Raw genomic sequence first — 12,011 nt, forward strand, 5'->3', positions numbered from 1 at the left:
TAAAACTGACTCCAAACCAAGCAGCAACTAGAAAACTGAAGCCAGCAGAGGCCAGCCGATAAAGGATTTGTTTTTGGACCGACACCAATATTTGATGATTTAAGAAAAAAAGAAAAAGATCCCAAATTCTAAATCATTGGCTGATATTATTACTGCTTATGCTTCTTAAGCAGATTTTCCTAACATCTGATATGTGTACTTATTAATTGCGCTCTGCTCGACACTGTTCAGATCAGATTGTTGTCGCATTTCTTGCAAAAAGTGACGCTACAGAGTGCCCTCTGATGGACAAACTGTGCAATGTCAGCACCCACAACACAACTGAAGAGTGTTTCTCCAGCCTCTTCTTTACTATTTAATTTTTATCAGTGAGGAGATCGGTAGAGTGGCAAATAGCTAATACTGGTCACTAATTTAAGCCTACCGATAAATTAAATAAATGCTCTTTATGTTCCTTATTAGAGCAAAAAAGTTACAAAACACAAACACTGTTGTGTCTACTTTAAAGAAGTTAATGTTGAGGATACAACAAGGCTCCACCAGGTTTAAAAAAAAATAAAAATAAAAAAATCATTCTTTCAATGACACGTGTGCCAATATAAAGAGCTGTACTGGCAGCTGGTGTGCCCAATTTATGACTTCTCCATATTTTTTGTGCTCATGGTGCCTTTGGGAGTCTTCATGCTGAAATTAAGTGACAAATAAAATGACTTTCTGGGTGATTCAGTCCATCCTGAAGTTTGTGCTCTGTGCCCTGAAGGTTTGGTTCTGGTGTTTGGCAGTAATTAGCATGTAAATGCTTTCTCAGCATATTCTATTGTCTAAATGATTATTCCAAAATAGAGGAGTGAACTGCCCTCTTTAATATACAGGCTATGCTTCATACACACATTTTCAGACTAATGGCTCCCAGTCTGTGCTTGTAACATTAAGACAAAGCAGCATCTTTAATCAGATGATACATTTCAACTTCTCTATTTGTGGAGATAAAATGATTTAAAATATTAACATCACAGGCTCACACATTTTGAAAATTCTGTTGGGGATGTTTATTGTTGCTGATTCTGTACTGAACAATACCAGACTGCACACAAACCTGACTCCAGAGTCCTCGGCATTGCGAATCGCAGAGAGTTGCTCAGTGAAGAGTGGATCGACCTTGGCGTGGATGGAAACCAGCTGACCCAGAGCCTCTGCTGCCCTCAGTCTTACAGCACGGCTTGAATCCTGCAGGGCTTTCAGGAAGGTGGTCTGGAGCTGAGGCAGGAAGGGCTTCAGGGCTATGCCCACCTGGAGGAGGAACGCAGTGCAAAGGTTAGAGCCTTCTGACAGAAACTTTGACCAGCTTTGGAGAGGTACGGTTGGCCATTTTGTCTTCCACCAGACCTTTGCCAGCAGCAGGGTGAGAGTCTCTAATAGAGCAGTCTTCACAGTCCAGGCAAAGCGGTCTCCTAAGATACGAATAAGAGGTCCAGTGATGTTGACTACAGACGGCCGCAGAGCCTCGGGAGACGTCAGTTTGATGACCCCTCCTAATGCTTTAGCCGCCTCTTCTTTCTGTTCAGGGGTGCCAGTGAGGACACCTTCTCTCAGGACTGGCAGGATACAGGTCACACCCTATGTAAGCATCGAGATAAAAATAAAAATATTAACTGAACAGAGCTGAAAGAAACCAACATTTCCCAATTAATGTTTAATTGGTGGCATATTGAAATTGCTTTTTTGTTCCCTGAACAGTCAAGAATCCACAGGTAATATACATACACAATGATATAAACACTTTTGAAAGCTGGATCCAGTGGACATGTGGTACTTTGCTTTTTTGAAGAACTAAACAACATTAAAATCAGATTGTTACTGAAAGTGTGTAAGCCAGGTTAAAACACACTTGGCCCATTGCAGTGCCCGCTCTTATTGAGCAAATCAATAGAAAGACCTCCACGTGAATGATCACTATTAATGAGTTTCTAATTATGTGGACACAGTTCATGTCACAAATGTGCCCACTCAAAGCTCTGCTCACTTGACAGAACAAGAACTCAATAGGATGAATGAGCTGCTGTAGAATGACATCACCATGCTGTAATAATGTAGCAATAGTGTTTATTGTGTCAGGCGCTGCCCTCTTACCTTCTTGGGCAGACAGAAACCAGGAAGGTGCTGACCCTTCACGTCTCCGGCTACTGATCTAATGTCTCGATGCAGATCGTCGATTAGAGCCAGCTGGCTGCTTGCATCCAGTTTCTAAAGAACACATCAAAGCCACAGTGAGTTTGCATTTCACCTTTGATTTAAAAACAATCAAAAGGTCCACTGTTTTATTTACTAACATATTTTGTACTAGACTATGAAAGCTCATGCAAATGGAAAGAAATTTTTATAGGAACACACCTTGGTGATGGAGTTGATGGTGTCCCAACTCTGAGACAAAACCTCTGGGTTGGAATCGTTAAGAAGGCGGATGACGCCTGACAGCAGCGTGCGTGTGTGGGCACTGTAGTCCAGTCGAGTGCGAGCAAAGTAGGCATTGAGGATGGTGACGGCAGCCTGTCTGAGGCCAGGATCGGTGCCCCGTGTGGCCTCCAGCAGGTCTTCTATGATGATCCGCTGGCCCACTTCATCCTCCACAGAAAGGATCACCGTCTGACAGCTGCACAATTCCTGGTGCAAAGGTAACAACATCCAGTCATATCATTCAGAAAGGCAGTTTAAAATATGCAGTGTTCACAGTAAAATAACCACTAAAAAGTCAGAGTTAATAGAAGCAACACCATGACATTTTAATGGAGCTCACTTCTCGCATAGATCTGAAAAGTATTTTAGGGTTTAAATGCGTTGTAAATATTTACACCACAAAACTGCAGCTCTTTCTAAATCACTGCCAATACCTTTGTGTACAAAATGTTTTGAAATAAATTAAGAAGGTTTTAAAAGACAGGGAGACCACAGACTGGATAGTAACTGATTTAACCTGGTGATGGTCAAAGCTGTGCTTTAAAAAGGGGAAAAAAATAATCTGAGCCTAGAGGGGAGACATGGTGTTCTGGTACGTCTGCAGCTGCATTTTGAATGACAATAAGAGGAAATCAAAGTAGGACATATGGCCTGTTTAGCAGATAAGAAGGATTTTAATTCTCCAGTTGATTTAAAATAGAAGAAGCTACTGAGCAGAACTGGGCAACAGCAGTAGTGCTGGAGTATTGTCTCAGAATACTACAAAGTTAACATATACAGGAGTGGTATGGTATTAAAAAACAAACAAGCAAATAAGAAAAATCTGACTAAAGGACGTTAACAAAATCCTCAAACACAACAGAATCAGTAGGGAAGCTTTATATTTGGAGATTGCTGGTTGTACCTGTGCTTCGTCCTCTGTTCCCAGTTTTCCTTTGAGGGAAGAGAGCAGGGCAGGGAGGATGACTCCTAGATGACGTGTCAGAGCATCTCCAGCCACAGCAGACAGGAAGGCCAGTACTCGGGTGTTTACAGGAGGAGCAGTCAGCTAGCAGAAGCACAGAGAACACTGGATTATAGTCACACAACATAAAAATGACATAAAGGCCTTAAAAAGGAAATCACGTGTGATGCTTTACCTTTGGAACCAAGTAAGGCAGCACAGAACGACTCTTTACTGCCATGACTTGCTTCAGGCCATCCAAAGCAAACTCAGCCGTTTCCTCATCATCCTGCAAAAACATGTTCGGTATGAGATATAGACTAGACTGCAAAGCTTCTTAAATCCTACAGATTTCATATTACATTTTCCCCCTCACTCCCTCACCAGCTGTTTGAGCAGGGTAGGCAGGATGTCATCCAGCGCCTGGTGACCGATGGTTGCATGGAGCTGCTCAAAGGTTTTGGCTGCAGCCTCTCGGACCTCCTCCAGAGGGTCACACAGAGCCTTCCTCACTGTAGGGACGAGTGACTCAGAGAAAACAAGCACCTGCAACACAAGTGTCAACAGATTTAAGGTTTTAAGTTTACTAGAATTTTCAGCTTAAGCTAAAACAGGCCCCACTGCTTGATTCAGAACCATTTTTAATAAATAAAATCATTGTAAAAGTTCTAATTCAATCCCACGAGCTATAATAATTACAAACGTGCGGAAAAAATGTGTGTTACAACAGCAGTGTGACTCACAGCGTCTTTACTGGTGGACTTCATGATTTCACTGAGGCCGATGCAGACACCTTGCCTCTCATCGCTCTTGTCAGAGCGCAGGCCCTCCTCCAGGATGGGAATGATCTCCGGGAGAATCTTCTCTCCAAGTTTCCTCACCAGATCACCCAGCGTCCGAGCAGCGATCTAAAACCGTGCAGACAAATGACGTTAACAAAAAGCTCTGTATGACTACTTTCACGTCAAGAGCCAAACAGAAACACCAGAGATCATGAAAAGAGTTAAAGAAAAACAAGCATTACTGTTCTTTTGTCAGGACACGTAGAAGCCAGGAAGCCCAGCAAGAGTGTGAAGAGGGTTGGGAGGATTTCTCTCAAAGTTCTGGGGGTGTTGGACACCACGATCTTCCACACGTGGAGAGAAGCTTGTCGAACCACGAGCTGGGTGTCTGAACGGCCCATGTAGAGGCCTGAGAGGACGCGGTTACGACGCTCAGCTCCCAGAGCACTAATGATAGCCTGAGAGGGGTAAAGGTCAAAGATCAGCAAACAAAATTCAACCAATATCAGTTAATAGAAAATGAACTGCTGAGAAAAAAAATATATACATATTCATACTTTATTGGATGCAGCAGTTCCAAAGTTGTCGTCCTCTGACGCCGTCTCTGTGGTCATCTTTCCGGTTACTCCAGAGATATGGAACAGCAGGTCGCCAAGCAGCTGCACAGAGCTGAATCTATAAACCAACAAGGGCACGAGTCAGCAGGTCAGTAGCTCTATGAGTGACATTTATTGAACTGCCAACATGTTACCGTGCATTTATCTGACCTGATTCTCCACAGGTCATCAAACAGTCCTTGTTCCAGCTCGGGAAGCAGCAGTGCGATGGCGGTCTCAGCGTACATGCTGATGATTCTCTGGCCGGCTCGCAGTGCCGTGTCTCGCACGTACTCGTTCTCATCGGCCAGCGCCTGGTGGACGAGAGAGAGCATGAGGCTGCAGTGAAACATGTACGTGAACACGATACACAGTGAAAAACTGAAAATAGCTATACAAAAAAAGAAACATTTTTATATTATTATTCATTGTGATTTTAAAATGTTTTACTCTTAGCAGTAAGTAGCTCTTAGTAACCAGTACCTTGAGAATGCAAGGGATGATGGGACCAACATAGGGAGTAAATTTATCTCCAAAAGTGAGCGGCAGGTAGATGAACATCATGATGTAGCCATCTCTGACGTGGGAAGCAATGTCCACCTTGCTGGCAGTTTGCACTACGTCTGGCATTAGCTTGTCCAGCTTCTCTACTCCCAGTCCAGCCATGACCTCAGCCAGACCTGAAAAAGACCGTCACACAAACCACTGAGCTCTTGGCTTTGAGCACAAATCAGAAACACGAGGACAGAGTAGAGAAGAACCCACCTTGTGCAGCTCCTGAGCGGTCCACAGAGCTCTGCTCAGAGGCCAGCGTCTCCATGAGCCACGGCAGCAGGTCGTCAAAGCAGGACTCACCCATCCCCTTAACCATGGCACCCAGGGCTTTAGCTGATACTGTACGAACCTGAAGGGGGAAAGAGAAGGAAACATGATAAAAGATGAAAGGAAGAAATGAGAGGAGATAAAATGAAGTTAAAAAAAACAAACAAAAAAAAAAACAACACGGAGTGAACTGCTGCTTCATCGTCAGCTACATACATACAGGATTATTTAAGAATACTAAACACACCTCAGGCACCGGGTCCAACAAGGAGGCCTTCAGTCCAGGAATAACACTGGGTAGGTATGGTGACAGATCCTGTAAGGAGCAGAAGAAAACAAAAACAAAGCAAACAAATCATTAAGAAAAAGCTTTGGAAAACACTAGTTTTACTGAATGGACTACTCTGATATTTCGCTTATCCCCGTGTACCTTCTGGTCAGTGAGCGAGTACATGTTTCCAATGATCTGAGCAGCCATCTTGCGAGTGTCAGTGGAGCGATCCTGGAAGGCTCTCTGGACGATGGGCATGATGAGGGCGAGAGAGGGGGCGTCGATGAAGTGCACAAACTTGGTGTCCAGCAGCGTCTGCAGGCACGTCTGGGTTTTCCTGGACGGGTCGGTGAGAGCATCCAATAGGATGGGGGTGATAGCTGGAAGAGAAAAACAAACTTAGCTGTTAGCATTACTGTACCTACCACTGGTATAATACCAGTAGATTACAGATGGTCGCCCTCCCTAATCCTGGTTCTGCAGGGGGTTTCTTCCTGTTTACATGGATTTTTTCCTTCCCACTGTCGCCAAAGTGCTTGCTCATACGGGGTCGTATCATCATCATCGTTTATTTATATAGCACTTTAAAAACACACAAGGCTGACCAAAGTGCTGAACAATAGAAATATAATAGATTCCATAATAATAATAATAATAAATACGATAAAATAATAAACATAGCAAAAACAATAAAATATAAGTAAATTAAAGTCAGTCAACCACTGAGTCAAAAGCCAGTGAATAAAAATGCGTTTTCAATCTGGATTTAAAAACCAGCACTGATGTCGATCGCCTAATGTGAAGAGGAAGATTATTCCAAAGCTTAGGAGCCACGATAGAGAACGCTCGGTCTCCTCTCAGTTTCAGCCGTGATTTGGGGACTGAGAGCAACAGCTGCTCAGCTGACCGGAGCGAACGAGTGGGGACATAGGGCTTCAGCAAATCAGACAAATATGCAGGTGCCAGACCATTTAAAGATTTAAAAACCAATAAAAGAACCTTAAAATGAATCCTAAATTCAATTGGAAGCCAGTGCAGGGAGGCCAGAACCGGAGTAATGTGCTCAAATTTCCTTTTACCAGATAAAAACCGTGCCGCAGCATTCTGTACTAGTTGCAGGTATGTCAGAGTGCCCAGTCCAACCCCTATTAAAAGGGAGTTGCAATAATCCAAGCGTGAGGTTATAAAAGCGTGGATAACAGTCTCCAAGTCACGCCTTGAAAGAAAAGGTTTAACCTTCGACAGACGCCTGAGTTGATAGAATGACGATTTCACCACCCCATTCACGTGGCCATCAAAGGTAAGTGCAGAGTCGATTTTTACCCAAGATTGGTAATCGAGCTCTTCAGGTGAGGGGTCAGAGCAGCAAGGTCAACATCAGGGATATCAGAGGAACGATTCGGGCCAAACAGAATTGCTTCCGTTTTACGTTCATTAAAATTTAAAAAGTTTTGAGCCATCTATGACTTAACATCACTAAGGCAATCAAGCAGGAGTCTAATTGGGGAGCTATCAGAATGACTGAAAGGAAAATAAAGCTGGCAGTCATCAGCATATAGATGAAATGAAACTTTGTGTTTACGAAAGATTGCACCCAGCGGCAGGAGATACAATGTAAACAGTAATGGCCCAAGAATAGATCCCTGTGGTACACCCCATGGCAGAGGGGCCACAGAGGACAATGACGAGCCCAACTTAACACAGAAGCTCCTGTTTGACAGGTATGATTTTATCCACAGGAGTGCAAAGCCAGAAATGCCCACATAAAGCTGTAATCGAGAGATCAGCAGGTCGTGATCCACTGTGTCAAATGCAGCAGTAATATCTAGTAGTATAAGCACCACATGTTTACCACAGCCCGTCGCTACCAGAATATCGTTCATAACCTTTATGAGAGCTGTCTCTGTGCTATGAAACTGCTTAAAGCCGGACTGAAAAACATTTGAGAGTTGTTTAGATAATCCATCAGCTGAGTATGAACAACCTTTTCCAAGATCTTACTCAGAAAAGGAAGTTTAGAGATGGGTCTAAAGTTTGACATTACTGAAATATCTGAGCCGGGCATCTTAAGCAAGGGGTGAATAACTGCATGCTTAAGGTTGTATGATTGTTGGATTTTTCTCTGTATGTATTATTGTAGGGTCTACCTTACAAAATAAAGCACCTTGAGGCGACTGTTGTTGTGATGTGGCGCTGTATAAATAAAACTGAATTAAATTAATATGCAACTCGTCATATCATAAGGTGTTGTACTAGATGTACTAGACATTGTTGAGATGATTTGTTCCAGTCACTCAGAACAAAACAAACCTTTTTGGCTAAATATTTTAGAGTGAGCCAATTATGGTTATTTACATTCTGTTTTTATTGTTAGACTGTATTTGGTGCAGCCCCTCAGATGATTTTTTTCTACTTGCAAACTGCAGATTTTAACAGGTGGGTGGGCTTCAGTGCTCTGAGATTAAGGATATCTGTTCTCATTATTATCACGCAAAGAGTTCAAAAGGACTGTCTGAAGCTGAGCTTTTCATGCTTTGGGCTGAAGTTTTGGCTCACGGAGATTAGCTGTACACTGACCTCATTTGAAACTTTGAGCAGGTTAAAGCTTAGCATTCACTGTTGGAAAGTATACATGACAAAATAAGGGAAAGTGCAATATTTCCACTCTAAAAAGTGCATTCAAATTTAGGAATGCATTCCTGTGTTAAAAAAGGATTAAACTCATTGCAGCAGAGTATAGCTTTCATTTTATTTGCTCTTCATCGACACTACCTGAAACAGTAGCTTCTGAATGAAGACAAAGGAAATATTCAGATTTTCTGTTTCTTAATCCTCTTTGGGTCCATATTTTATGACTGCCTATGAGCAACAAGCCTTCTGCATTGGCAGCTGTGCCTCAAGACACTGAATCACTTACCCAGGATCTCTGGGTTGCGGATGACTGAGCCAATTTGTCGGAGGGCCTGCTGGCCGGCCTTCTGCACCTTCACATGGGAGTCAGTCAGCACCTCCGTCAGCTTGGGCACAATGCTGGGCAGGCAGGAGGACAGCTGCTTGGGTGCACAGTAAGCCATGGCACCCAATAACTCCACAGAACCTGCAGGAACAAGAGGGGTGAGCGACGGGATTGGAGTAGTCATCTGACTGAGACTGATTATTACCCATTTATGAACTCTTCAGTGCTGTTACAACAGCTGAAAACCACACGTGTAACTACTGTTCTCTAGTTACATGTGTGTGTGTGCTAAAAAAAAAACTAGAGCCCATTCTAAATACATCACTATATTCAAGACCTGCTGTGACACCCTTTGACTGAAGATGCGCTTTACCTGCTTTCGTCCTCCAAGACTCCTCCTCCAGGGCCACCAGCAGGGAGGGCAGGACCAGCTTCACCCCATGGGCACTCAGGTTCCTCATCACAGCCTTGGCACAGTCATCTGCAGCCTGGGAGGACAAGCAGGAGGGGTGGTAAAATGTCCCACTTGAGGAAAAGTCTCCAACAACTAATATTTAGACAACAACACGACCTGCCTGCTCACCTCTCTAACATACTGGTTCCCGTCTCCAAAACAGAGCAGGAGGTGTGGCAGCACATGGACCACGTAGGGCTCAAACAGTTTTCCCAACATGTTACACAGCATCTCAAAGGCAAACAGCGCCCCTGCAACAAACCAAAAATAAACCGGATACTCTGAGCTGTGCTAATAATGGTGGCATCTGGTATAAAGAGGATGAATCAAAACCAGACAGTTCAATGACTCATGAATTCTTGCTGACCTTCCCTGCGTCTGAAGTTTTTCTTATCCTGGATGGCCTCAGTAAGTGTGGTCATGATGTCCTGCTGTTTAAGCGCCAGGATCCCGAGTCCTTTGACCAGTCCAGCTAGCCCGTACGCTGCACCCTTCCTCTCTGCGTATTTGTCGCTCTCAAGCAGCAGCTGAAGCAGGTTTTTAACAATCCCTGCAGCATCCTCTTTGATGGCGGGGACCAAAGGAGGCAAACAGCTGGCAACAGACTCCTGGACCTGGTGAAGGACGACATACCACACAAGATGACGTTGTGAAAATCGGAGTAGTACAGGTTGAGTGGGTAGAAAAGGAGCCAAAGTAGGCCTTTACCTGCTGTGATGGGGTAGAGAGTGCGGTAATAAGCTTGGCCACAATGGGTTTGACTTTGGGGTCGTTTTTGTCCAAATGTTTGGCCAAGGAGCCCATGAGAATAACCACGCTCTGACGCACAGAGTCGTAGCTGGCATCCTGCGGGGCGTTCTTCAAGAACTCCTCAAACACTGGCAGCAGGGAGCTCACGTTATCCTGACACATAAGGAAGGCGCATGAGATGCCGAGGAATACAGAAATCATAGCTGTCTGAAAACAACGTCTAGAAAAATAGAACTGAGCGTTACCTTGCCGTGTGTGTTGAGCGCTGAAAGGGCGGCGTCCAGCATGCAGCGCCGCACATCAGTGTGGCGATCGTTCAGAGCATCGGGAACGAAGAAAAGGAAGAGAGGGGTGACCTGAGATTCATCCAGGTACTGAGAGAGCTTGTTCAGAGCCAGAGCAATGCCACACCTGGGAATAAAAAATATAATCAGCGCACAAGAACAACACTGCATTCAACCACAGTCTTTAGGAACACTTCTTAAGTCCTGATGTTTTCCCATCATTTACATTTGGGTAATACAGAACTGTGTGGCACTCAGAGCTTTTTTTCTTTCCTTAAATTCCATCAGACCCAGATTTAATTACCTGGCCTCCCACTGGTCAGGTGGGGCTTCAGAGATGACTCTGCCCAGTGCATCCAGCACAGGTGGTGGTCTCTTTAGAAGGAAAAAAAGAGAAGAAAGAACCGATCAAAACAAACTTACATTGTTACAGCAATAAAAATCTATGGGTGGGACATGTTCTTACATAAAGTTTTTGATGGTAGAGCTCAGTGAGCTGGCAGAGCACCGTGGCAGACTGGTCTCTGTACTGGGACACGGCACTCGACAGAGCGTCAGCTGCTGCAGAGCGGATGGCTTCCTCGTGGTGAGTGACGTCCCCGATCAGCAGTGAGCAGATCTCAGGGACCAACTCCAAACCCAGAGACTCCCAGAGCCTGAGCAGGAGGAACAAACAGGGGAACTGGCCAATTTACAACATTGTTTCTCCACAGCACAAATCAAACATTTTCATCATGTTTTGACTCGAATATAAAAACCAGAATGGTTAAAATGTAAATTTTCAAACAATGTTATTGCAGACATGCAACATGGGACTGAATGAAACATGAACGAACAAACAGGCTGAAGAACAAAAGTCAAACATTTTCAGTCAGTGACTGTTTGCAGGAAGTTAGGAACAGGTGTTACATACTTTTCAGCCAAGGCTTGACCTTCCTCCTCAACATCGAATCTGGCAACCCAAAGCCTGCGCAGCAAACTCATCCCGCTGGCATCTGTGCTGTCTGTAGGCAAGGCAAACTCCATCTCCAACAGCCCCTGAAAACAAACAGGACGAACCGTTAATCAAACGTTGAAACTTAAAATGTTGATTTTCTTGAAAAACGTATGTTTGTTTCACATTTTAATTTGCTAAAATGCTTCAAAAAAGTTAGGACGAGGCACTGAAAGACTGAAAAACATCTGGCGGAATCTCTTAAAACCAGGTTAATTACATGAGTGTGTAAAAAAGAGCAACCCAGAGAGGCCAAGGCTTTCAGGAATACAGCTGAACAATTAAATTAACTTCATTAATTTATTAAAAGACTAAGTTAATTCAGAGAAATCTGTGGCAGTCAGGGACAAAGGCTCTGAACTGTTCTGTAATGGAAACACTTCTAAAAACCACGGCCAGTGAAATGCAAGACAGAGAGACACAGAGACACTTCAGCAAATATCAAAATGAAGTGATCCCAGGCTCACCCTGAGGGCGGCGTCACGGACTGAGAAGCAGGGTGAAAGCAGGGCGTTGAGTAAGACATCGATCTCTGGCTGCTCTGCTACAGTGCAGCCCTCTTCTCCTCCAGCACTGGCACACAGAGCCGTCAGGCACTGAGACGCCAACACCTGAAACACAAAGTGTGCAAAGTGTCACATTGTGGAGCTACGCAATAATTCTGGAGCAGAGTAAAACAAGACCTAAAAGGTAACATTCAAAATG

The 12,011-nt window shown here is 44.1% G+C and overlaps 1 protein-coding gene across 1 annotated transcript in view; it reads right to left on the reverse strand.

Moving 5' to 3' along the window:
• The window catches only part of gcn1 (GCN1 activator of EIF2AK4), a 29,414-nt gene that overhangs the window by 4,860 nt on the left and 12,543 nt on the right, over positions 1-12,011 (reverse strand). The window contains exons 27-51 of the mRNA XM_085424855.1: positions 11,774-11,917; positions 11,226-11,350; positions 10,779-10,968; positions 10,617-10,687; positions 10,274-10,439; positions 9,987-10,181; positions 9,646-9,892; positions 9,408-9,529; positions 9,198-9,312; positions 8,786-8,965; positions 6,028-6,248; positions 5,845-5,913; positions 5,541-5,679; positions 5,259-5,455; positions 4,947-5,089; positions 4,737-4,854; positions 4,422-4,637; positions 4,141-4,305; positions 3,782-3,943; positions 3,594-3,686; positions 3,359-3,502; positions 2,392-2,661; positions 2,131-2,244; positions 1,387-1,617; positions 1,097-1,290 (exon numbers count right to left, since the gene is read on the reverse strand). Coding sequence (XP_085280981.1) covers positions 1,097-1,290; positions 1,387-1,617; positions 2,131-2,244; positions 2,392-2,661; positions 3,359-3,502; positions 3,594-3,686; positions 3,782-3,943; positions 4,141-4,305; positions 4,422-4,637; positions 4,737-4,854; positions 4,947-5,089; positions 5,259-5,455; positions 5,541-5,679; positions 5,845-5,913; positions 6,028-6,248; positions 8,786-8,965; positions 9,198-9,312; positions 9,408-9,529; positions 9,646-9,892; positions 9,987-10,181; positions 10,274-10,439; positions 10,617-10,687; positions 10,779-10,968; positions 11,226-11,350; positions 11,774-11,917 — 4,031 coding nt within the window. The remainder of the gene's footprint in view (positions 1-1,096; positions 1,291-1,386; positions 1,618-2,130; positions 2,245-2,391; positions 2,662-3,358; positions 3,503-3,593; positions 3,687-3,781; positions 3,944-4,140; positions 4,306-4,421; positions 4,638-4,736; positions 4,855-4,946; positions 5,090-5,258; positions 5,456-5,540; positions 5,680-5,844; positions 5,914-6,027; positions 6,249-8,785; positions 8,966-9,197; positions 9,313-9,407; positions 9,530-9,645; positions 9,893-9,986; positions 10,182-10,273; positions 10,440-10,616; positions 10,688-10,778; positions 10,969-11,225; positions 11,351-11,773; positions 11,918-12,011) is intronic.

Source organism: Rhamphochromis longiceps, linkage group LG12, assembly GCF_057381845.1.
Source record: "Rhamphochromis longiceps isolate RC_006_pf linkage group LG12, R_longiceps_female_GT1.1, whole genome shotgun sequence".
NCBI classification, from domain to species: domain Eukaryota; kingdom Metazoa; phylum Chordata; class Actinopteri; order Cichliformes; family Cichlidae; genus Rhamphochromis; species Rhamphochromis longiceps.